This window comes from Aspergillus neoniger (assembly GCF_003184625.1).
Source record: "Aspergillus neoniger CBS 115656 unplaced genomic scaffold BO87scaffold_2, whole genome shotgun sequence".
Classification (NCBI taxonomy): domain Eukaryota; kingdom Fungi; phylum Ascomycota; class Eurotiomycetes; order Eurotiales; family Aspergillaceae; genus Aspergillus; species Aspergillus neoniger.
The window spans coordinates 1,108,083-1,131,399 of record NW_020291130.1 but is presented as its reverse complement, the minus strand read 5'-3'; the positions used below and the strand labels follow the sequence as shown (position 1 = coordinate 1,131,399).

General features: G+C 51.3%; 7 protein-coding genes across 7 annotated transcripts; 4 read left to right on the top strand and 3 right to left on the bottom strand.

The window, feature by feature from the left end:
- Positions 1 to 731: 731 nt before the first annotated feature.
- Positions 732 to 2,715, top strand: BO87DRAFT_297445 (Zn(II)2Cys6 transcription factor; the record flags this gene model as incomplete). Its single annotated transcript, XM_025619022.1, has 3 exons — positions 732 to 1,129; positions 1,181 to 1,786; positions 1,857 to 2,715. 3 exons carry the CDS (start codon positions 732 to 734, stop codon positions 2,713 to 2,715), a joined length of 1,863 nt encoding a protein of 620 aa, XP_025484844.1.
- A 1,987-nt stretch (positions 2,716 to 4,702) lies between these two features.
- On the top strand, positions 4,703 to 8,716 carry BO87DRAFT_372513 (uncharacterized protein). The gene is made up of 12 exons (XM_025622313.1): positions 4,703 to 5,188; positions 5,254 to 5,293; positions 5,351 to 5,376; positions 5,441 to 5,768; positions 5,822 to 6,012; positions 6,065 to 6,347; positions 6,401 to 6,540; positions 6,592 to 6,722; positions 6,775 to 7,129; positions 7,182 to 7,298; positions 7,357 to 7,396; positions 7,462 to 8,716. The coding sequence occupies exons 1-12, from the start codon at positions 5,138 to 5,140 to the stop codon at positions 8,502 to 8,504; spliced, it is 2,745 nt and encodes a 914-aa protein (XP_025484843.1). The 5' UTR covers positions 4,703 to 5,137; the 3' UTR covers positions 8,505 to 8,716.
- A 118-nt stretch (positions 8,717 to 8,834) lies between these two features.
- On the bottom strand, positions 8,835 to 11,075 carry BO87DRAFT_372512 (phosphoribosylaminoimidazole carboxylase ADE2). The gene is made up of 4 exons (XM_025622312.1): positions 10,530 to 11,075; positions 10,357 to 10,454; positions 9,333 to 10,290; positions 8,835 to 9,131 (listed from the first exon to the last, which is right to left on the bottom strand). The coding sequence occupies exons 1-4, from the start codon at positions 10,993 to 10,995 to the stop codon at positions 8,935 to 8,937; spliced, it is 1,719 nt and encodes a 572-aa protein (XP_025484842.1). The 5' UTR covers positions 10,996 to 11,075; the 3' UTR covers positions 8,835 to 8,934.
- A 202-nt stretch (positions 11,076 to 11,277) lies between these two features.
- On the top strand, positions 11,278 to 12,895 carry BO87DRAFT_372510 (uncharacterized protein). The gene is made up of 4 exons (XM_025622311.1): positions 11,278 to 11,339; positions 11,486 to 11,531; positions 11,601 to 11,649; positions 11,708 to 12,895. Exons 1-4 carry the CDS (start codon positions 11,330 to 11,332, stop codon positions 12,809 to 12,811), a joined length of 1,209 nt encoding a protein of 402 aa, XP_025484841.1. The 5' UTR covers positions 11,278 to 11,329; the 3' UTR covers positions 12,812 to 12,895.
- A 163-nt stretch (positions 12,896 to 13,058) lies between these two features.
- Positions 13,059 to 17,073, bottom strand: ctpA (Cu(2+)-transporting P-type ATPase CCC2). The gene has a single exon (XM_025622310.1). The coding sequence runs from the start codon at positions 16,901 to 16,903 to the stop codon at positions 13,322 to 13,324; it is 3,582 nt and encodes a 1,193-aa protein (XP_025484840.1). The 5' UTR covers positions 16,904 to 17,073; the 3' UTR covers positions 13,059 to 13,321.
- A 1,402-nt stretch (positions 17,074 to 18,475) lies between these two features.
- On the top strand, positions 18,476 to 19,523 carry BO87DRAFT_297778 (uncharacterized protein; the record flags this gene model as incomplete). The annotated part of the gene is made up of 2 exons (XM_025619032.1): positions 18,476 to 18,734; positions 18,802 to 19,523. 2 exons carry the CDS (start codon positions 18,476 to 18,478, stop codon positions 19,521 to 19,523), a joined length of 981 nt encoding a protein of 326 aa, XP_025484839.1.
- Positions 19,524 to 20,188: 665 nt separating this feature from the next.
- On the bottom strand, positions 20,189 to 21,577 carry rgsB (putative RGS domain protein (Rax1)). The gene is made up of 3 exons (XM_025629589.1): positions 21,295 to 21,577; positions 20,504 to 21,230; positions 20,189 to 20,450 (listed from the first exon to the last, which is right to left on the bottom strand). The coding sequence occupies exons 1-3, from the start codon at positions 21,447 to 21,449 to the stop codon at positions 20,214 to 20,216; spliced, it is 1,119 nt and encodes a 372-aa protein (XP_025484838.1). The 5' UTR covers positions 21,450 to 21,577; the 3' UTR covers positions 20,189 to 20,213.
- Positions 21,578 to 23,317: the final 1,740 nt, after the last annotated feature.

Here is a 23,317-nt window from a genome sequence, read left to right as displayed (position 1 = left end):
TGCTCCCAGTCTAGGCTTAGTAGCAGCAGCACTACTATTTCCTGAGATATTGATACCTTTCGCTTAACGGTGCTTTGTCTCTTACTTTTTCTTTTTAGTTTTTTCCTTCTGTTCCGACCTCTATACCCACAACGGTTGTACTGCTTGGGAAAGTTTAACACCCGTCAGCCCTCTCTGTACTCGGGGCAGTTTGAACCCCTCTCGCTACTTTGCCCGTTCAGCCAGCCTCCCCCGCCAGGTTTCGGGCTAACTTGATAGCGCTAGTGCCTGGTGAGTAATCTGCCTCTGAGTTCTAGTCCTTAAAGCCATATACATACCTAGGCAGGGCCACCTGCCAAGAAGAAGTCAAAAAAGAAGGAAACATGGAGATGAAAACTTCTGTTTTCCCCAAACTATCCTGCCGTCGTATATTAGTTAGATGACTGCAATACGCGCGATAAATCCGATGCGAGGAGCTCTTGCTTAACACCACTGAGTTCTTCCTGCATGCTAATAGAAACCGAACAGATCTACGTCTGAGCGCCTCTTTTTCTTTTCAATAAAGCGACTTGTGCTGCTCATCCCTCCTTCTTTATCCACAAGGTAGGTACCTATTATTGTCTGCTCATATTGTGCTGTCACGAGTTTAACAGCTTGGCCGACAGGGCAGGACTCGAGTCAAAAGCTAGCCTTTCGACTGGTGAATAATTCATTCCCTCTCTAGTACGATATAGAGAATATGTATGATTAGCATGTCGGGTACCTCATTCTTGGACAGACCGCTCCTCAAAGTCAGTCGACCTGTGGCTGCTTGCTCAAGATGTCGAACGGCCAAAATCAAATGTGACGGGAAGCTTCCGGCCTGCTCCGCATGCGAAAGGGTTGGTAAAGCGAGCACCTGCTCTGGCGCAAGTGACGAATTTGCCAGAGGAAAGGAAAGGAGCTATGTCGCCTCCTTGGAGGGTTACTGCGAAAGACTGGAAAAGAAAATTGCAGATCTTCGTCGCCTGAAATCATCATTATCTGTGGATGAAAGGGGTGTCGCCCATCAGAGTTCAATCACATCTATTTCCTCAGCAGGTGCTGTCGCACAGGAAGGTGGCAAAGAAGTCACTGACATCGATGACCTCGTGGGTGATTTTGGCTTCTTGTGAGTGGTCGCTGAGATTGGCTTGGTGTTTTTGGGACTAACAATGATCAGGTCCGTCAATGCGACTTCGAGAGACTTCCATGGGATTACTTCGAATACTTCTTTCGCCAACCTTCTTCTGTCCCTGTCACAAGCCGAGTCGATACCAAGACTACTGGCGCAGTCATTACCGCCGCGCAATGAAATACTGAACTTACTACAACATTATTTCGACAACATCTACATACAGCTTCCATTCTTCGTCGAAACGAGCTTCTGGACCTCTGTAGATGCGGTCTACCAAGCTGGGGGGCGCTTTGCCAAGCCTTTTGACAAGTGGATCTTGCATATGGTCTTAGCCACTGCGTCTGCGTCTCTCTCCCTCAAGATCGGTGATACCAGTCATCGCAGAGCGTTATCTCATATTTCAATGGCAATGAATCAAGCCGAGGACGTCATCCGCCCCGGTACTATAGCCGGTATCCAGTCAATCCTACTGCTTGCCCAATATTCCTTATTCGACCCCCAACACTTTCGCAGCTGGTACCTGGTAGGGATGGCTGTTAGAGTAGCAGTCGACCTAGGCCTACACCAGGACCCGCCTTTGGATGTTCAGTCAGCCTCAGAGCAGCTGGACCTGCGTCGCCGTGTCTTCCATTGTGTTTACTGCTTGGACAGGTATGTTGAATGATACCAGACCGGTACTAGATGCTTGAGCTAACGAAGGAACTCAATCTCACTTCCGAAGAGGAATAAGCACTGCCTTTGAAAGAACCTTCTCGTTCTCAGACGAGTCCGTCGATGTTGCTTTGCCGTATTCTGCCACATCCTTAGGGGCTTCGCTAACCGAGAAGAGCCATATATTTTTACGGAGCTCGGAGCCTGCGTGGCACATTGTCAGAATCCGCCAGATACTGTCGGAGGGCTACCAGAGAAAATATTTCCATGAACACGAGACTTCTCTTCAAGCTCCAGCCTCGACGTGGGGTCTCTGCTCAAAAGCATATGAGTGGTTTGGTAAAATCCCGAGTAATGTACCAAACCACTTCCCTATCCTGTACCGGTTGGAGCTATCATACACGATCGTCGTGATTCTTTCTGCCGGCGACGAACAGACTGCACTATGTGATTACAGCAAAATTGTTCTGTTCCATTGCTGCATGCAGTACATCAACGAACTTTATGAGGTGCTGAAGAACCCTACCTGGTTGTCTTTGATGACCTTCCTGGATATCCAGAGGACGTATCAAGTTGGTCGACGATTCATACGAGATGTAACAGAAAACGAGGACCTCCTCTTGGACCCGTCGATACCCGCATTACCCTCCATCCCTCCGGAGACTCCGGAACAGCTGATTCTGAGTGGTGAAGATTGTATGAGCTTTTACGCGCGCGCTTCGGAATGTCTTTTGCAGATCAACATTCTCCTCCAATATGGTGCAAGCAAGTGGGGAGCGACCTGTATATTTGGAGAATTCCAGCAAATGTCCGAACCCGCTCGGAGCCGTCTTTTACATGCATCGAACCCATACCTGGCGGGCTCCACAGCCTATATGGCTGGCTACTCTACGATGGTGCCTGCAGGAACAGGATACCTAGGCTTTTGACATTGGATAAACTGGCCCTCGGCGAGGGCCAAGGCAAAGGGATGTCTGTTTCATAAATCTCCAATAATGCCTTATTCTATGCCCTTGTGTTTTGGTAATATTGTATGATTTTCTTATTTCTTTTCTGGTTGCACATGTCATATGTGAGCGAGGTGATGTCGGATAACGATAGTACGCGGAGAAAAAGTGACCTTACCCTCTATGTGTATTGTATCTTAATTTCCTTTTTCCTTCATCTCTTACTCTGTGGAATGCCTTCAGAGATTGCATGTACTTGAATGACAGTCGTTAGCAGGGAGAACTTGGGGCCCTACGAGAGTCTCCCGGTTGCGGATAAGTGCTGCAAGGGATGCGAGCAGCCACACCCAAAGGCCCATCGCATCGGGCCATGTGGGCTAGCATCTCTCCGCTTTCCCCCCAAAGCATTCGAGAAACTGCACGGGAACATCAACCTCCGTACTCAGTGTAGGTAGCTCGGGATTTGATCGTAAGCGCGATGCTGGCGCCCACCCATTGATCTACCGGCCAATCGTTCATTGGAGAAGACCCAGAGACAGTGTGGCTGGTGAAGATCGGAGCCAGTTGACCGCACTTATAAGCTTACGGTAGTACAGCTAGCGAGCTAGTTACAATATACTCCGTAGATCCGGAGTAGTAGGAGAGGAAAAGAAAGACTAAGCGGGCTAAAAGACACGCGTTAAGTACACGCTTGACATACTGAGATTTTCTTTGGAGCCCTCCCTTACTTCTCGAGCCTTCTTGGAAACCCGTCCCTTTTTCACCATGGAAACTTGTTCCCAAATTAAGCACCAGGTACCGCACTCATATCGTAGCAGCGAAGTGAATGAATACATCGATACAAACAGAGCAGAGTAGATATTCGAAGGGGCAGAGAGACAGAAGCGAGAAGAGAAAGACTACTCGTGACGTCACAGTGATGCGTCGCGGACAGTCAATCAGTCGATCTTTTTACACTGCTTTTCCCTACTAAAAGCAGTGTAGTACTCTTGTAGCAGCAAGTAATTACTTTTACCAGGGATGTACTAGTAGTCCTTTTGCACTTTGCACTAAGTCGCAATGGAGGGTGGGCAAATACCCACACAAGTCCACAGTCACCCCCATAAGGCAGAAGAAGCTTAAGCTTGCTTTTTCCACCACGGCTGCTGATGAGTAAAATGTATTTCCGCATTACCTTTTTTTTGGAAAGGAAAAGAATGTTTTCTTTGATATCAGGCCATGGGGAAAGGGACCCGCTTTCTTTCTTTCTTTTTTGTCTTTTATCATTTAGATTTCGGGTATGCTATTGTTGATGGGATCAACCTGATGAGCGCCCATTCAAAGTTAAGCTACCAGCACACTTGGGGATGGGATGATCTATCTATCTATAGGTACGGAGTAAGTAAGTAGCACCAATTCTCCTGACGTGGATGGATCACATGTTCTGGTTGAAACGATTCCATGGCTCTCGAGTCCCATTGCCTTTTCTCTCTCGCGCGTGCATGCAAGCAAGCAAGCAAGCGACTTCAGTAAACTCTTGAATGAATCCATTAGCTAAGAACACTACAGCTGGCTCAGCCCGACGACTCGCCAGAAGGGCTGAAGTAGGGAGTCGTAGGGATGATCCGCGCAACATCCAGGCTCGTAGCGCCGATCGTGAGTGGATGGCGGGCCAGATCTTTGAGCTGGCGCGTCCGCCCTTGACTTCATCGCTCGGCGCGATGATGATCTCATCGTCGTACAAACTCAATCCTCCTTTCTTTCCACACCCTATGCTGTTTATCTCGACTAAATCTTTTTTTCCAGGAACCAGACACAAACCCGGACCTTCACCTTTGCCTGTTCTGTTCGTCACCAACGACACCATGACGTCAAGCAGGTGCGCTGGCCCAAACTGGCAGGCACCACCCGTGCCATTACGCTCCTGCCCTTTCGCTGCATGCGTCCAGTTGTATTTAAATCCGTAGAAAACTTCTTCGTCGTAGTAGTAGTTCCTTCCTTCCCTTAATCCACTCGTCGTTTTAATTGATACCACGATACTAGTTACACCACTACTACACTTACTACCCTTGTCAACCTAATACCCCATCCGTCCTCGGCGTCCTTCATTCCGGAGATACCCAGCGACGCGACTCTTTTTTTATCCCTTGTTTGCAGTCTCAAAGTGAAGATCAGCCTTGTCGTCTGCTTATCGTCTTGTCGTGCACTTTATCTTACCTTGTTTGATCTCTGTTCTGTCTGTCTTCCCAGATACCTAACCCCGGATCTTGGCCAGACGCCCCGAACCTGCTGGCCAGTGGTGGTCCCCCTTGCGACTGCCGACTTTCTCCCACATACATACACTTAGAACAAGAAAACTTTCTTGCTTGGCTTTCGAGCCTCGTAGACGTCAATTCTAGCCAGTCAATCTGGTCATCTTGCCGCAATGTCGTCGAAAGCAGTCAATCACCCGCTGAACACCAAGCAGAAGGAACAGGTATGATACCCTCTCACTCTTCTCGAAAGCTGGAGGTAAGGACGCTAACCCGAATCTCCCTCCAGGATATCAACCAGAAGCTGCAGCTTTATGGAATCTATCAAGGTAAATTAATATAATTGATCATGTATCAGTATATCTTGTGCTAACAGAGCCATGTAGCCTTCAAGAATGGCAAGCTTCCATCGGTGAGTGCAATGACTCAACTATCAAAATTGTGCTGCCTGCTGACAATGGTATCATTCATCATAGAACAAACAATGCGACGTTGCCCTGAACAGTGCTCTCAAATCTAAGGCTCTCTCGTCACCGTCCCAGGAGCTGTCTGGTGAAGGCCAGGCCCTCGTCCAGGATCTCCGTAACGTTATCGAACATGCCAAGAAGCTTATGCTGAGCAAGAATGAGGGTCAGCTCTTGCAGGAGTTCCTGTGGGAGGCACAGACTGTCTCCTCCGGGGATACAGAGAAGCCAGGTGTGCCTGTGACGAAGGATGCGGCCCAGCAAGACGGTCAGGAAGCCTTGGAGGGTCTCAAGACCCTTGGACGGCTCCTGATCACGAACGGAGAATTCCGAAAGCTATGTAAGTTTACTTGCATCTTGACCGGGAATATGGAGTCTGACAATATCGTCCAGTAAACGATGCTATGACGCTGGCACGTGATATGGCTGGCGACGTCTCCCAGAAGGCCGCAAACAAGCTGAGGCCATCAGAGGAACAACTTTCCCAAATTGATGAGCCAGCTGAAGAGAATGTGTGGCACGAGCAGCCTGATTTCTCCAAGCACAAGGAAACATTCAAGTCTCGCTTTAAGAGAAACAAGGACGTGAGTTTTTCTGAGTCAATATTGCCGTACCAATTGACTCACATATCAAAAGGAGGGTAAGCAGGAAGTCGCTGGTACTGCAGCTCAGGCTGCCACCGGTGGCCAAGAACCTTCATCCGTCTCTGATGTCGACGCGCGCGCTGGTCTTGCTGCAGGTGCAGGTAGAGCCCAGGACAAGATTTCGGAGAATGTCCCCGAAGAGGCAAAGGGCCGTACTCGTGAATACAAGGACAGGACCAAGAGCTACTTATCAGAGAAGGTGCCCCAAGAACGACGGGATCAGACTATTTGGCGCTTGAAGAAGATGGTCATTGAGATTCAAGGCCATTCTGATTGTAAGTTATCCTTCAACGATATGGGCCCATAGACGGTCGACTGACTGAAACAGACCAACAGGCAATCCGAACCCTTCTTTCGATGGCTGAAAAGTATGGTTCCCACGGACGGAACTTGTCCCAGCAGGGTACTGGTTCAGTCCAAGGCTTCCGAAGCGGCGATAAGATCCAGCGAATGGAGGCCAATCTTCGGGTACGTCAGTCAGTTCTGTCGGATAAGCAGTGACTAACCCCCTCTGACCAGACATTGATCGAACGTTTTGCCAACCACACGTCCCTGGACAACTTGTTTGACTCCTTGGACAACATCTACCGTGATGCAGACAGGGACCCTGAGCTGAAAGGATGGTTCAGAAACATGGATACCTTCATCCGGTGAGTATACCAGTGCAGAAGGGACCTAGGCGGTGTACTAATCATCTCACAGGAAAACCCTAACCGAGCAAGGCTATATTATGGATGATGATTGCAATCGCCAGTGGGACCAACTCACTGACCATGGCCGTTACCTCCTGCGTGAGCGCTACAGGGACCATACCGATCGCATTCTTGATGAGCTCAAGTTCCTTGGCGATCAGTTCAACCAGGACCCTCAGAACAAGGCGTTTGGAGATGCGATGCAGAAGCTCTTCGATGACCTTGGACGCGACAACAGCGGCAACATGGCCTTCAAGAAGCATCTCGTCAAGGACATTAGAGATGTTATCCTACCTGAAGTTCTCGAAAATGTTCGCTATGTCCCTGTTCCTCGTATCGAAGTGTCTGATCCCGCGGCCGATGTCGTAAGTATACCTGAGTTGTCTTATGCTGAGTTCGTGGCTAACGCTCTGAAAGGTTGTGGAAAACCTCGTCATTGAGAGCGATAACTTGATGCCGAACGTCGTGGAATTTGGCAGCGACAACTACTTCCGGTGGGGACGCAAGAAGATCAGCAGCAAGAGGGACAACAAGGTTGGTTGACTCCCTGCCCAGATTGTTTAGGGGAATAAAACTGATGATGTGCTCAAAGATTATGATTTCGGTGTCCGGAATTCAAGCCGATCTTCGAGGTAAGTTTGTTATCTTTGGTTGTCGTCGTTCGATCTGAAACTCTTACTGACACTACTTCCTTCAGATGTGAGCTACTATGTCAACAGAAAGCAGGGGTTCCCTGCTATCACAGACACGGGTATCATGGACATCTTCTTGGGTGGCGAAGGCTTTGGATTCAAGATTGCAGCCTCCACTGCTCAGAAGGAAGACCGGCAGAACTTCATCAAATTGGACAAGGTGACTGTTAAGATTGACTCCCTCAACGTCAAGTTGAAGAAGTCAAAGCACAAGACTCTATTCACGGTCTTCAAGCCATTGTTGTTTCGGGTCGTCCGTCCAACCCTGGAAAAGGTACTCGAGCAGCAGATTCGGGACGCTTTCGCCAAGGGAGATGCCTTTGCCTACGAAATCCACAGTGAAGCAAAGAAGGCACAGGAGGCTAGTAGCCAGGATCCCGCAAACGCGCCCAACATCTACTCCCGCTATCTTGATGCTTTCCGTGCCAGAAATGAGGACAAGAAGCGGAAGGCGCAAGAGATTGCCAAACGAGACACTAAGGTGCAGACAGCTACAACTCTGCATGATTCCCTCTTCCCCGAGATCAAGCTTCCTGGCGGCATCAGTACCAAGGCCACTGAGTACAAGGAACTTGCGATGAAGGGTGAACGCTGGGAATCTCCCATCTTCAGCATTGGCAGCGCCTCGGAATCTTCTGATATTCCTAAGGCGGGTGACATTTCTCGCAAACGGGAATCACCTGCCGAAAAGGGTGGTGTTAGTGGAGTGACCAATGGAGGCGCCACAAACGGCAGAGTCACGAATGTTAACCAGACCAATGGAGGTGTCACCAATGGGACTACCGCTATCACCCAGAATGAGAAAGTGACCAACGGAGGTGCGCAGCCTATGGATGGTCGAGTGACCAATGGCAAGCACGCTATTTCCGGGACCAATGGACATACTAATGGACATACGAACGGACACTCCAAGACATATGACCATGCGGCGGCGTCCCAGAAATTCTCCGATGAAGTCAACCAAGCGTTTAGCGACGGAAACGTTGGCGGTGGTACTCGCACCACGGTTCCAGGCGTCGAAACGGCCTTCAACCCTCAAACCGCTTAGGTCAATTGTGTGGAGGGATTGTAGGGTTCAACATGCTCATACACGCTAGCCAAATATCTCTTTTGTCATTGTTTCATTCTGACTGTACTGTTTTTGATACCTTGTGACGTTGTCAACTGGTCTTTTTCATTTGTTACACGAACTTAATGCTTTACTTATCAGCACAAGTGTGTTAGTAGTTAATGATTAATTCATTGTGATATCATGCGATATGTCTGAACATGATTTACAACAGCTGTGATAGATAGTAGTTGTATAATGAATGTATAAGTAATTAGTATGAGCCTTGCCCATTACAATGACACAAGCAAGCATGAAGCATTATCTTCAGGAAAACCGAATCATTACCCCTTGTATTTAAAACTTGCTTCTAAACTCTATATACTTTCAACCCATTTTGATAACTTGACCCATTCATTCGTAACATCCATTACATTTGCTCAAAGTACTTTTCCCAACCGAGCTCGCGCAGCTTAGTGCCCTTCAGCTCCATGTTCTCAGCGCGAGCGCTCTCCGCATACGCCTCAACCTTGCGCTGGATAGCCGGGTCGAAAGCACCGAGGATACGAGCGGCCAGGAGGGCAGCATTGATGCTGTTGTTGATGCCGACGGTGGCGACGGGGACACCTGTTAAATGAAAACATGTTGTCAGCTTGGATGCATGCAACATATATGATATGCAGTATAGAATGTATGTGCATGTTGTGATGTTATGCATGTCATGCAGGAGTAGTCCATGTGAAAGGTGACGGATATTGAAGTGAAGGGATAGGCGTAATAAGGGAATGAGAAGGAAAAGGAAAGGGAAAGGGAAAGGGGAAGACTCACCCCTAGGCATCTGCACAATGCTGTACAAACTATCGACTCCGTCCAAAGAGCTACCCTTAACCGGGACACCGATCACCGGCAGCGCGGTATGAGCGGCCGACATACCGGGAAGGTGAGCGGCACCGCCAGCGGCAGCAATGATGACCTTGATGCCACGGGCAGCGGCATTGGCAGAGTACTCGGCCATGTAGGTGGGGGTACGATGAGCAGAGGTGATTTCCACGTCGGGCTCAACGCCGAAGTAGTCGCGCAGGAGCTTGAGACCGGGGACCAGGGTCTTGAGGTCACTGTCGGAGCCCATGATGACGGCGACGGAGGGGGCGGGCTTGGAGACGCCGGACTTCTGGGGCTTGGAGCGCACGTCGCTGCGCTGGGAGCGGATGTCATCGACGACGTCGATGAGAGGCTGGATGTGGGATTCGGCTTCGTGCATGGTCGGGGCGGTGACGGTGACGTGACCCATCTTGCGGCCGGGTTTGGCGGCGCCCTTGCTGTAGAGGTGGATGCTGGCGTTGGGGATGGAGAGGGCCGCTTCGGCGGCCTTGAGGTGGGTGTCCGGGGCGGAGCCGCCGATGATGTTCAGCATGATGGAGGGTTGGCGTATTTGGAGACTCTGAGGGGGGATGGGGAGGTCGAGGATGGCGCGAATGTGGGCTTCGAATTGAGACATGGGGCAGCCTTCGATGGTGTAGTGGCCCGAGTTGTGGATACGGCTGGCAATCTCGCACAGGAGGAGGCTGTCGTCTTCCAAGAGGAACATCTCCACGCCGAAGACACCCTTGCCTTCGAACGCGGAGACGGCTTTCCGGGCCAGTTCTTGCGCTTTGCGGTTGATGGCGTCGGAGACGTTGCGGGCGGGGGCGTAGACGAGCTTGCAGATGGAGTCTTCTTGGACGGTTTCAACGGTGGGGTAGGAGAGGACTTCGTCCTTGGTCTTCACGACCATGACGGCGAGTTCCTGCGGTATGGGGTGTTAGATGGTGGTGGTGGGTCATTTGATGTGGAGGTGGGGGTTGGGACATACCATCTTGAAGTAGGCCCATTTCTCGGCATACAGAGGACGACCCTTGAGGAACTCGAGGGCTTCGGGGATATCGTGTGCACCGCGCACGTGGAAGTTTCCTGATAGATTAGGGATTGGGTTAGTGGTGGTTGGTGGTAGATAGTAGAACAGAAATTGGGACACGGGTGACTCACCACGTCCATCGTAGGCCATGGTCTTCGACTTCAGCATCAAGGGGTAGCCAAGCTCCTCGCCAACCTTGGCCAATGCCTCGGGGGTATTTTCAGCGAGCTCGCGGTGCTCAGCCATGGGGATGCCATATTTGCGGAGATGTTCCTTCTGGTTGTACTTGTTCTGGATGGTGCGGATAGCCTGCCAACTGGGCTCGATGCGGACCTGCGAGGCGATCTCCTCCAGGGCATAGGTATCGACGTGCTCAATCTCAGCAGTCACGACGTCGCAGGACTTGGCCAATTCGCGGACGGCTTCGCGCTCCTTGAAGGAGCCGGTGACATGGTCATCGTGGGAGCTAATCTGCTTAGCCGGGGAGTTCTCCGCATCAAGAACGTTGCACTGGATGTTGAGGCGGTTGGCCGATTCGACCAGCATACGGCCCAATTGGCCTCCACCGAGGATTCCCACCTTGCGGGAGTTCCACATATTGAGATTAAGGGGGATATAAAAGAATAGGGAGGGTATTAAAAAAAAAGGAGATGGACAGGCACCAGCACGCACCAAGCAGAGGGGGGAGATCTGGGGAAGAGAAAAGCAGCCCCTCCACGGCGGAGCAAAAAATCCGCCCGATAACCATCACGTGCACCAGTGATAAGCGGCTGGCGGGCCCAATCAGAGCCTGCGGTTGCCGGGGGAGACGCCGTCCCCGCGTGTCCAGATCGAGCCATGTCAATTCCGCCCGTCATTTGCTGCTCTTCCTCTGCACATCCCCTATTGGCCTTGTCGCATTTCACTTCGCTGGGCGCAGAAGTGCTGGATCATGTCGCTAGGTAAGTCTGAATCTACTGTCACTGCTGGAACCGAACTGCAATGCTGCTTTCGTGCTTACCGTGACCTGCGCCGTTTGCTTTCCTTCCACAATGAGCTTGTCAGGCACCGCTTCAAGCTCCATCCAGCTAACTCAACATGCAATCAGACGAAGAAAGCCTCGAGACAGTCGCCAATGGCGGCACGATGGACTAGTATGTCAACTCGCGCCCCAACAAAGCATCAACAGTACAATCGGAGCTGACATGCCCCGTTTCCTCCAGTGAGAAATGGCCCAGCATGGTCGAACCCCTGCTTGAACGATTGGAATATGTGCGCAACCCCCTACCACTCACCAAACCAATCACCAACTAATGAACCTTGCCTCCAGATCATATACAACGTCTTCCCAATGCCGCGGATCCCTCCCGACCTTCAACAGCAGTCTGCCAATCCCACCGTCTCCACAACCACGCCATCTACAACCCTCCAAACCTCCACACAGCCTGAACCATCATCGCAGCAATCCATCACAACTGAGCGTATCCCCGACTCCCAACCCCAGTCCTCGCAGGGCTCCTCTCTCCCCGAACCCCTCCAACACCACCTAAACTCCATCAAATCCACCTTGCGATCCCTCTTCGCCTCAAAACCACCACACACTATCCAACGTTTCGCAGAACTCATCGTTCGTCCTACGGCCCACTACCGCACTCTTCCCGCATATCTTCGCGCCGTCGACCGCGTCGTCTGCGTCACCAGCAGCGCGGAAATCTTCCCTCTCCACTCGACATACCATGGCGCTGCTCCTCAGCCCAACGGCGCGATCATCAACGGCGCCGATACCGGCCTCCTATTCCCGGACCATACACTTGGCAACGATGAGTCTCTAGGCGGAGCACTTCTTACGCCGATCCCGTGGTTGAGTAACGATCCTTCGTCGCCGGAACATGAGGGTGAAAGCGGTGCGCTTATGGGAGATACTGGGTTCACTACCCAGGTAGTGGAGAGCACTGTCACTGAGCAAGGACATCAGCAGCTGGGGTCTGTTACTACTACGGAGACGGCGACGGTAGTGACGGCGGACACGAATGGAAATGAAGGCACGAGTGAAGCTCCGTCGGCTGAAACATTGGAGGATATTCCGCATGCACGAGGTCCCTCTGTAGTCGGAGTGGAAGATCTAGGGTTACAGGATGGTAGGGGCGTGGAGATGGATCTCTCGAGTGGAGGGGAGGAGGCACCAGGACTGCAGGCTGCGGGACAGGAGACTTCCCAGCTGCAGCCGCAGCCGCAGGAGCAAGAGCAAGAGCAAGGACAGCAGCAACAAGAACAGCAGCAGACTACTGAGCAGGATGGAGAAGAAGGTGGTGCTAAGCCGACAGCAGATGGAGATGGAGATATTTCTCTAGACGATGTCAAAGGACCAGAGGAGAACGCTTCAGCATCTGAGACGGCGGATAAAGAGCAGCAGCAACAGCAACAGCAGGCGTAGCTTTTGGGACGTCATATGATATGATATTCATAATCTATTAGCGTATCGTGCGTTGTCTTGTCGCGCATTACATTTCTTTTTTTGGGACTCTGCCTGCTAGCTAGCTTACATTGTTGAATCATGAATGATGATTTGACTTTGACTGTAGTTGTCATGGACTATGTTTCCTTGGCGTTAACCATCACTTACACCACTACTTAGTATAACTTACAGCGAATATGCTTGCATAACTACCCAAGTGCGAATGTAAGATATCCAAACTTGATCCGATTGAGTTTCATATACTGTGTATGTAGCAACATTCGTAACGACAGCACATCACAATCAATCATGAACACAAAATCCAGTCAACAGATATAGATAGAGAGCATGCATATATTCATCATTAGGAGGTCATAACATCCTTAAAACACCAATCATGCAATATAGATATCGATATATAATAACTCCGACAGATAGATTATTCATTATCAAAATCCGAAAAAGAAATAAGAAAGAAAAAGGAATAGATCAAACCGGCGGCTCCACCGTCTGAAGAGGAACATAGAGCCCCTCATCAGCATTCAGACCTCTCCTCTTCTTACCCGTCACGGCTGACCAAGTATCAGAGACGAATTCCCGGACCCAGGAGGACGAGGATGAGCGTCTGTGGGAACTAGATCCGGTTACTGATAGCGTGGCTCCCCACCAGCTCCTCTTGGAGGCATTGAAGCTGCCATCGGATGAGTCGATTTCCTTTTGTAGCTTTTCGGCGTCCATCCAGCCTGGTCTTCGCCAGAATTTGAGGAGCAGGCTGCTCACGACGACGGAGACGCTGGATAGAGCCATTGCGGCGCCGGCGGCCATCGGGGGTAGCATGAATCCGAATGGGAGGAAGAGACCCATTGCGAAGGGGAGACCGATGACGTTGTAGAGGCAGGCCCACATGAGGTTGAGTTTGATGCGGTTGAAGACTGAGCGGGAGAGGGAGAGGCTTGCGGGTACGGAGAGGAGGTCGTCGGGTCGCATGAGGACGATGTCCGCTGCTTCGACGGCAACGTCGGTGCCTGAGGCGAGGGCGATGCCTACGGATGCGGTGGCCAGGGCGGGAGAGTCGTTGATGCCGTCGCCGACCATGGCGACGCGGTCGCCGGAGTCTTGCATCGAGGCGACGATGGATTGCTTGTCGGAGGGGGAGACAGAGGCGTGGACTGCCTCTGTTGGGATTCCCACTGCAGAGGCGATTGAGATGGCGGAGGCGTAGGCATCACCAGTGATAAGGGAGGTTGTGATTCCAATACGGTGGAGGGCGGCGACGGCTGCTGGTGCGGTCACCTTCACGGTGTCCCGGAGCAAGATGGACCCTGCATATTGGCCATCGATGGCGACGTGGATTTGGGTGATACCGGCAGGAACCTTGGACTTGGGGGTGATATCGGAGTCGTCTGGTTCAGCTGTTTCAGGAACGGGGACGTCCCTTGATCGCAGGAAAGCAAGGTTTCCAACCAGGACACGGTACCTGATGCGCTCCGCACTAGATGTCGGTTCGACTAAGGCGGAGATTCCTTTGCCAACGCAGGCTTCAAGGTCACCCAAGCTGCCGGGCAGGCCATCTCCTGGATGGCCGGATTCAGACTGAGCAGCGGAGAAGATGGCCCTGCCAATGGGGTGTTCGCTGCTCATTTCTGCAAGACCGACGATCAACCACCAGAGTCTGCGGCGCCAGTCGTTAGATGACCAATGTGACTCAATCTTGGCTTCAGCAACACTCATTTTGCCGGTGGTCAATGTTCCAGTCTTATCAAACACGACGTGGTTGATCTTGGTAGCAGCTTCGAGGACAGCGCCACCCTTGACAAGGATACCCTGCTGCGCACCCACTCCAGTGCCGACCATGACAGCTGTAGGAGTGCTGAGACCGAGAGCGCAGGGGCAGGCAAAGACAATAACCGAGATGCAAAGCTTGAGACAGACCATGAACTTGCCTCCGTTATTTTCAGACAAGAAGATCTTGGGAGGGTGAGGTAGGATATGGCTCATGAACATCCAGCCAAAGAATGTTACCAGACCAAGACTGATGATAGCTGGAACGAAATAGCCCGCAACAACATCGGCCATTCGTTGGATCGGAGCCCGGCTAGTTTGAGCATCTTGAACCAACTTGACAATCTGGCTCAGCTGAGTGTCCTTGCCAGCTCGAGTAACCTTGAAGTCCATAGAGCTAGTGCCGTTGACTGTGCCAGCGATGACAAAACTACCCTTGGCCTTGTGAATAGGCAAGGCTTCACCAGTAATCATACTCTCATCGACATAGCTTTCACCGCGAATGACAACACCATCAGCCGGTACTTTGTCACCAGGGTGTAGGAGCACAACATCCCCTAGCTCGATGAGCTCCGTTGGGATTATCTGGTGCCCTGGCCCTGCGCGCTCCTCGGTGGCCGAGGATGTGTGCTCCTTGGGCTTTTCGTCAGGATTTCCCCATTCCTCGGCGAGCTTCTCCGCCGCTATCGGGTCGTCGTAAATAGTAGTCATTGACGGTGCAAGGGACATGAGCCGGGAGAGAGCGGCAGAGGTCTGGCCCTTGGCCCGATTCTCCAGCCATCTTCCGAGAGTAATAAAGGTTATAAGCATCGTGCTGGTATCGAAGACCGTACTTGGGCGAATATCGTTCATCGAAAGCAATGAAACAACCATGGTAAACACACTGTAGAAAAATGCAGCAGAGGTACCAAGCATAACGAGCACGTCCATGGTTGGCGAGCGATGTTTCAAGGATTTGTAACTGGCTACGTAGAACCGCTTTCCAATGCCAAATTGCACCGGAATAGTGAGCAGAAGACAGGCAACATCACCAAGGTAGAGACCGGAACATAGTCTAACATGGCCGAAATCGAGGACCGGGAGATACATCGGCAGTAGCATATTGATCAGGAACACGGGGACTGCAAACGAAGCAGAGAATAGGAATGAGCGCTTCCATTCCCGAACCTCCTTGGTTTTGGACAGCGATTCCAGCTGCGCATTGGTATCATCTGACTGGGACAGGAGGGCATTGTATCCGGCCTTTTCGATCGCTTCGACGATCGAACGAATACCAACCTTGGAGGACTCGTATGACAATGCGATTTGAGAGTTGGCCATATTTACAGACGCCGACGAGATCCCGGGATTCTGATGTAGTGTATCTTCCAAGGCCGAGGCCGAGGCAGCGTCGCGCAAGCCGTGGAGGCTGAGAGTGACACGGCCGAGGCCTTTTGATGTAAGCGCCTGTGCTTCCGATGAAAGGACGGTGGTGTCGAAACCGGCATCGTCGATTATGCTGACAATTTGTTTCGTGGTAAGGGTCGTAGGGTCGTGAGTGATAATCGCACGCTCGGCTAGCAAGCTGATATTGAATTGCACTACACCGTCCACCCCGCTGAAGGCATTCTGTATACTCGACGTACAAGCACCACACGTCATACCATCTATAGACACCTTCGTGACCATCAACCCCGATGCAGAGCCCGACAAATCCGCCGAGGTGCGGACAGCGCTCTCCTCCGTTGCGGTTTCCAGCACCTTTGCGCCAAACCCACGGTCCTCGATAATCTCTGCAATCTGGTCGGGCGTAACGAGAGATGGATCATGCTCCACGACAGCTCGTTCGGAAAGCAGAGATACATTGACTGAATGCACACCAGGTGTATCCTTCAATCCTCCCTCCACCGCGGAGGTGCAAGCACCGCATGTCATGCCCTCGACGGCCAACGTCGTGGTTGACAGCTGAAACACTTTATCGCTGGCCCCGCGGGAACCATCCGCCGGCGTAGACGCACTATCCGTAGAGACGATCGTTGCATCGAAGCCGCAGTCCTCAATAATTTCGGCGACTTTCTCCGCAGGAAGCAGGGTTGGGTCATGATGGACTACAGCGCGGCCCATCATCAAGCTGACGGTCACCTCACCAGCACCCTCCACCCCCTTGAAGGCGCCCTCAACGGCGGAGGTGCAAGCGCCGCATGTCATTCCCTCGACGTTGACTGTTGTGGTCGCCATATGGGCTGCTGATCGGTCGGAAGGAGCGCCATCGGTGCCGGCGCTTAACAGAGCGGAGGATGAGGCCGCCATGTTGCGCCGAGTTGCTGCAGAAGCCGGACAAGGACGGTCGGGACGCGCGGTGGTGTGTTAATGCATGCGTTCGTTTGGGAGGAAGAGGGGGGACGAGGAGGTCGGGGGAGTTAATAAAAGGTAGGGAGGGGAAAGGAATAATAAGCAGGAAAATGCTAGTAACACGCAAGGGTCGTTCGATTAAGAGACATTCGGACCGGATGCGACGGAAAGGATACGCCGAGCCTTTTAAACATGCAGCAATTAATTACATCAAGGACACTAAGACAAGAACTACTTACTTACTTTCACTACGGATGGTACGGGAGCTGAAATGGGGGTTTTTGCACGGGAAGAAACCTAATCTTAGGCCACCCACAAAGAGCGTGGGATGGGAAAGAAAGAATGGTAAACAGCAGGTAAAACCAAGAGGTCCAAGACATTCCAGGCGGCGGGAATCCCATTCAACAAACGGTCTAAGATTAGATCGAGTCTGGAGGAATGATGCCAGGCGCATCCCAACCCACCGCAACGATGGCGCTAACAGAAAAATACGCAGTGGATAGCGTCAGGTTGTCTCCGCCGCCCCGCGGACTTACGTGAGTATTTCTTCTCCAAATCGGGCAACATTGCCGCTTCAGGGCATTTGGAAGGCTGGGACCACTTACTTACCCTCGGGGGACCACTCGTAGTATACTTACTGTAGTACGTAGGTACTAGGTATTGAACTCAGTGCGTACCGCGTTCATGGTTCGTCCACCTTTCGGATGAATTTCTCGGTATGTGCAAGTCCAAAGCTATAGGGTAATATTGTCAATAAGATCGCATAGTATCAGCTGAGCTGTCCGATCCAGCTCAATAAGCCACCCACGCATGCGCTAGCACTTATCTATCTGGCCTGTACTACCCATCTAACGGTTGCTTATCTGCCCTGCACACGGGCTCTGGTATGAACCCTCCCCATGAAAGGGATATACCCAGACCTTCTGCCCAGATTGCAAGGGAAATGACCAGGTCTGATGCTGCGACACGAGAAGCATCATGCTTATTATATGCTCCATCCTAGTAGCAGCTGTCATGGGATATCAAACTCAGACAAGGACTGAAGGGTCTGGGGGTGAAACACTTGGCACCGAACCGGCTGCGTTTCGATTATATGGAAAGTAGCCGATTAGGTGAGTTAAAAGACGGATTTGTCTGTAGTAAATCAACTGTAATAATCTAGTGAGACGTGAGGCAAGTAGTTTATCACAGCCACCATGGGCAGACTAATTATCAAAGACGGAAGCTGACAATGTCATTGACTCTTGAAGACAAGATCACCATTCAAACATACAATTGAATATCATTGTTTGCATCTAATGCAAACACCAGAGGAGACATCATTGCTCCTCTCATACCATCATACTAGTCACTATCACCATCAACATCAGCACCACTCTCATCCCTCCACAGTACCACAACTAATGGAACATTCACCACCACAATCCGCATACTGATACGCATACCCATCTACAACCTCAATCCACCTTACCAACCGAATCATCCCAACCTCACCACAGACATCACGACCACCACCACCACCACCACAAAATGGACCAAATACACACCCGGGCCCTCGAAGCCCTCCAACCATTCATTCACCTCGCCACCTCCAACAGCGCGACCTCCCCACGCTTCATCACAAACCTAATCACCAACGCGACCTCCAACCCAAACACCTACGTATTCGCCGAACTCCTCACCACCCCAGCCATCCAATCCCTCCGGGACCCCAACACCCCAGCCGAATATGCAAGCTACCTGACTCTCCTAGAAATCTTTGCCTGGGGCACATGGCAAGACTATCAATGTAAGCCTTTCTCCCCCGAATACCCACCTCTCCCAAAGTAATAATGTCCTCTGACCGACTGAAACAGCAACACCCAACCTCCCCCCCCTCAACGACGCCCAAACACTCAAACTCCGACTCCTCTCCCTCCTCACCCTCTCGACAACCACCACCCCGCTAACCTACAGCTCCCTCATGACAGCCCTAAACATCACACAACCCTCGGAGCTCGAATCCCTCGTCACAAAAGCCATCTACGCCTCACTGATCACCGCCCGTCTATCGCCCGCTTCCACCCCGCCCACTGTGAATGTCACTTCCGTGGCGCCGCTTCGGGACGTGAAGCCCGAGTCGCTGGGTAAGATGATCGATATTCTGACGGCGTGGGAGACGCGCTGCGGGAATGTGATTGGGGATATTGAGGCCGAGATATTGCGGATTAAGACGGAGTCGGCGAGACGGAGGGCGGAGGAGCGGGAGAAGGAGGTGTTGTTTGAGAAGGCGCTTGCCGGGTGGGGGGCTAAGATGGAGGAGAAGAAGGTCGGTGGAGGAGGAGGTGGTGGTGGGTGGCAGCAGGGTAGTAGGGGTGGTGGGGTGATTGGGGGGAATAAGAGGGAGTTTGCGGCGGATGAGTTTGATGATGATGATGGATATTGGGAGCACGGGCTTGAAGGAGGGGATGGGATGGGAGGTGGGGGATCTAGGATGGATATTGATGATGGGGCTGGAGTGAGGTTGGGTGGTGGTGGTAGTGGTGCTTCTTCGGGACCGGCTAGACATCCTAAGCGGGTGTTGGGGAAGAAGTCATAGTTATTTACCTACGGTAGTGGTACTATTACTATGGGCGTGAGTCCCATTATAGCGAATAGCATGGTAGCGTTTCGAGTCTCCGAAAGATTCTATGAATTTACGAGTAATGGGAAGCTGAGAATGAAATTTCATCAAGGTACTGCTTAGAGTCCAACATAATATGGCATCAATATATCATAATAATAGAATCTAATTACCGTGGACTAACCACAACACCAAAGCCTCAGAGAAATCGTTTAACGTACATGCAAATCCAGCAGATGAGGGGTATTATGTAGAAAGGTAAATAAACAATGAAAGAAAAACCCAATATACACAGGGTGTAGGGTGTGTCTGTGAAATGAACGTCGTGACCCGACGGACCTGGTGTGTCACGCCAGTCCATGGATAGTTGGTAGATGTAAATCCCATACGCGATGGGACCAGAGGCATGAGCAGCCATCACTGGTGCTCCACGCACTGGGTATCTGCCCCTTCTCATATTAAGAGACTCCCCGAGGTCATTCGGGGAGGAAGAACTTCTCTCTGTATCCATGCGCTGAATGGACCCAAGAAGCAAGATCGCTGGCTAACGCTCAGAAAGAATCAAGATGCACATATATGCTGCCCAAAAGCGGTATCACGCGGCCGTAGAAATTGAAACAGATTTCGGAAAGGAAATCGGCAAGGGTATACGCGATATTATGGAGATTAGAGCATAGTACCGGGCACAAAGATGAACAGTATACTCAACGCTGCAGCGACAAAGAAGGCGATCATGGCCGTGGCCGTGGCCCGCTTGTTCAGCAGTTTGCGCACGTATGGCTCGCGAATCGGCGACCAATTCATGAAGGTGTACTCGCTGTAGCCGAGGAACGCCATGACCGGGTCGATCTTGTACTGGTACGAGACGATGAAGTAAGACGCAATGGCAAAAGGTAAGATCAACTGGTCAGGTGTTAGTCGGATATCAGGCCTCTGGACGAGCATTGGCTACTTACCCAGCAACGAATATGCCGTGGTTTATCCCGGAGAACCACGTAGAACGCGCCCCAGAAGCCTCCACCGAAGCTAATGAGGGCAAACGCCAGCCGTGCGAGAATCGTCAAGGGGACCAGATTTCCCAAAGCTTTGGCCTGCAAGAACCCTGGAAAAGCGTCGCGCTCCATTGCCTGAAAGACATAGTCTTTCGCCGGATCGAATACTTCAGGATCGTCTCTGCCATCGTCTTCGATCAGATTGATGATGCCGGATACCATCTCCTCGGGGAGAACAATTTCTCTCTCTGCCCCGGGAAGCAGGTACGTGTAGAGGATCTTCTCTGCGCTGGCGCGAATATCAGCACGTGCCACCGTATGGCCTGGCGAAGGCGAGTCATTCCGAGTCCCAGAACTGTCCCGAGGTTGCAGCTCATTCGATGTGGTGCGAGCAGCATTCTGCGAACCAAGGCTGCTTTGGGGCGAGTGTCCGGATGTTTGGCCTTCAGAGCGGAGGAATGCCGACAGTCTCTGGTCGGCATCCCGGTCGCCGACATCGTTTAATCCATGGCGTGAGTTGGAGGGACCAGCTTCAACAAGTGGGATGTCGTTGTAATGCTCGAAATTATCCAACGCCCCGGACGATCCTTTGCTGTCGGCTTTCTCAAGATCAGGCGTCGCTACCAAAACGGACCGACGTAGTTCCCGAACGTAATGACGACAGAGGGACATGTGTTGCGAGACATCGAGCCTAAAATAGAGACATGGGTTATTAACAGCCCGCCAGCAGGTAACACAATGTTTCCCAATCATACCAGAAGTCCAGATAATCCACCGAGCGCTGTTGATCCCGCATATAGATATAGAAGGAAAACAGGTCGACGGGAGCGAGGGTCCGGCGACTGAGGACCTCGAAGAGCGTAGGGAGGCGATTGCGCTGCTCCAAGCTCGAAAGAGAGGGCGACGCCATGATGGAACGAATGTTGGGGATCTCTCTTGCTGAAGGGTAGGTGTTGGATTTTTTTTTAACTCTTCCTGAATCAGGCTCGAAGGAGCTGCGCCGCGATGAGGGGCCGAAAAGGGGAACGAGCGAACGTCGGATTTGAGTTAGGGACGGGGGTTTGACAAAGGAGTCGAAAGAGCAATTGGGAAGGGATCCGGCGTGTTATGTCTGTAGCTGATCGAGGAAAAGGCTGGCGAGACGCGACGATAAAAAAAGAAGGACGGTCAAACAGTTGGAGTTCGGCAGTTGAGCATGGAATTGCAGCGATACGGGGACGAATTGAGGCCTAGGTGCAAGCCAGGAGGCCCTGCAGAAGGTCGTAAGGTATTCCGACTCCGAGGCAGTAAACAAAACAGCCGACCGACTGCAGGAGAGGTCAGGAAGTTGCGACAGAAGCCATCCAGGAGAGGCTCGGGATGTGGATTCACAGGCAGCAACAAGAGCGAGAGCGAGAGGAGGAGGAGGAGGGGAAAAGAGATTGACGAAGCCAAGGGTAAAAGCGAGGGAAAGGGTGTGGATGGCCAGCCCGCAGACACGCAGCGACGGGCGAAAAGACGACTGACTACTAGTTTGGAGTTCGTTGATTCGTGATGCCTGAGGGAGGTGCCTGAGTCCCCACTCCCTTTCCAGCAATGGTTCCTCGCATTAATGTTTCCCCGAAATGACCTGGTTCCACTTGCGGCCGATCTTTTGGATCTTTTGACACTCGCCAAGGGGTAGCTGATGATGATGTTGATGATTGCTTACTGTCTACGGAGTAGAGAGAGAGGATGATTTCTCCTTTTCCCTAAGTCCAGTATATGGAAAATACAATACAATCTCTTCTGTAATGCAGGAAAAGAAATTCGCCCCTCCCCAGTCACCTCAATTACGGCACTAGTACATCCTCTGCAACCCTTCTGTTGGTCTCATCTACTGTCCAACCGACAGGCTCCATTCCACATCCATCCCACCCAAAAAAAAGCAACCCACGGCGGATCCGCACCGTTGGTTCTCGGTCGGTTCATAATAATATGTGATTATTGCAGGGCCGTGGCTGGTAAACATGACTAGACAGAATTTTTTTTTTTTTTTCCAAGTACCTTCCAATCTGCAATCTGTGCCCTATTTTTAAAATAATAATAATCAAAATCTCGAACAATGTCCATTTTGCCCGGGGGCGGGTCATGGACTGGACCGTTATTTTCCTGCAAGCCACCCCAAAAACGAGTGTTTTGCTTTATGTGCACTGGGCAAATATTTAATTAGATTGAAAAACCGGGACGGCAAATGATGAAAATCGTGCCGATGATAAGCCCAGTGACCCCCCCGTTTCTAATAATCTTCGTTTTAAGGTTACTCAATGATATCATTGTTTATGGTGCCTCTTGTTTTTTGGTTCCTAGACTATCTCCTACACCGAACTAGATAGCATAGAGTAACAGGCATATTGCATAGAAAATGAATTAACCACTTAGTGTACTTACTCTTCACCGCTATGTTCATGTCCTGCTTACTATTCAGGAAATATGCCAAATGATCTTCTTAAGCCACTTCTAAGCTAACGCCAAGGCTAAGGTTTCAGTCCGAACTCTCTAACATGTCAGACCTCCATGGTTTGAAATGGTAACTCCTTCATGGTCAGCTGGATTTTTTCCAACAATACTCTCGGAGGGTCCAGTCGACTGGTCTTATCTCTGCACCTTCCTCGACTGACGGGGTTCATAGAGAATTGTAGCTTTGTGTTTGTACTGGACATTTTGCGTCGAACGAGTCCTTCAAGAATCTTATGGACAGATTTTACAGTATACATCCAGTAACGATTAATCCAAGTGAGACGAAATGTGTCCAATTAG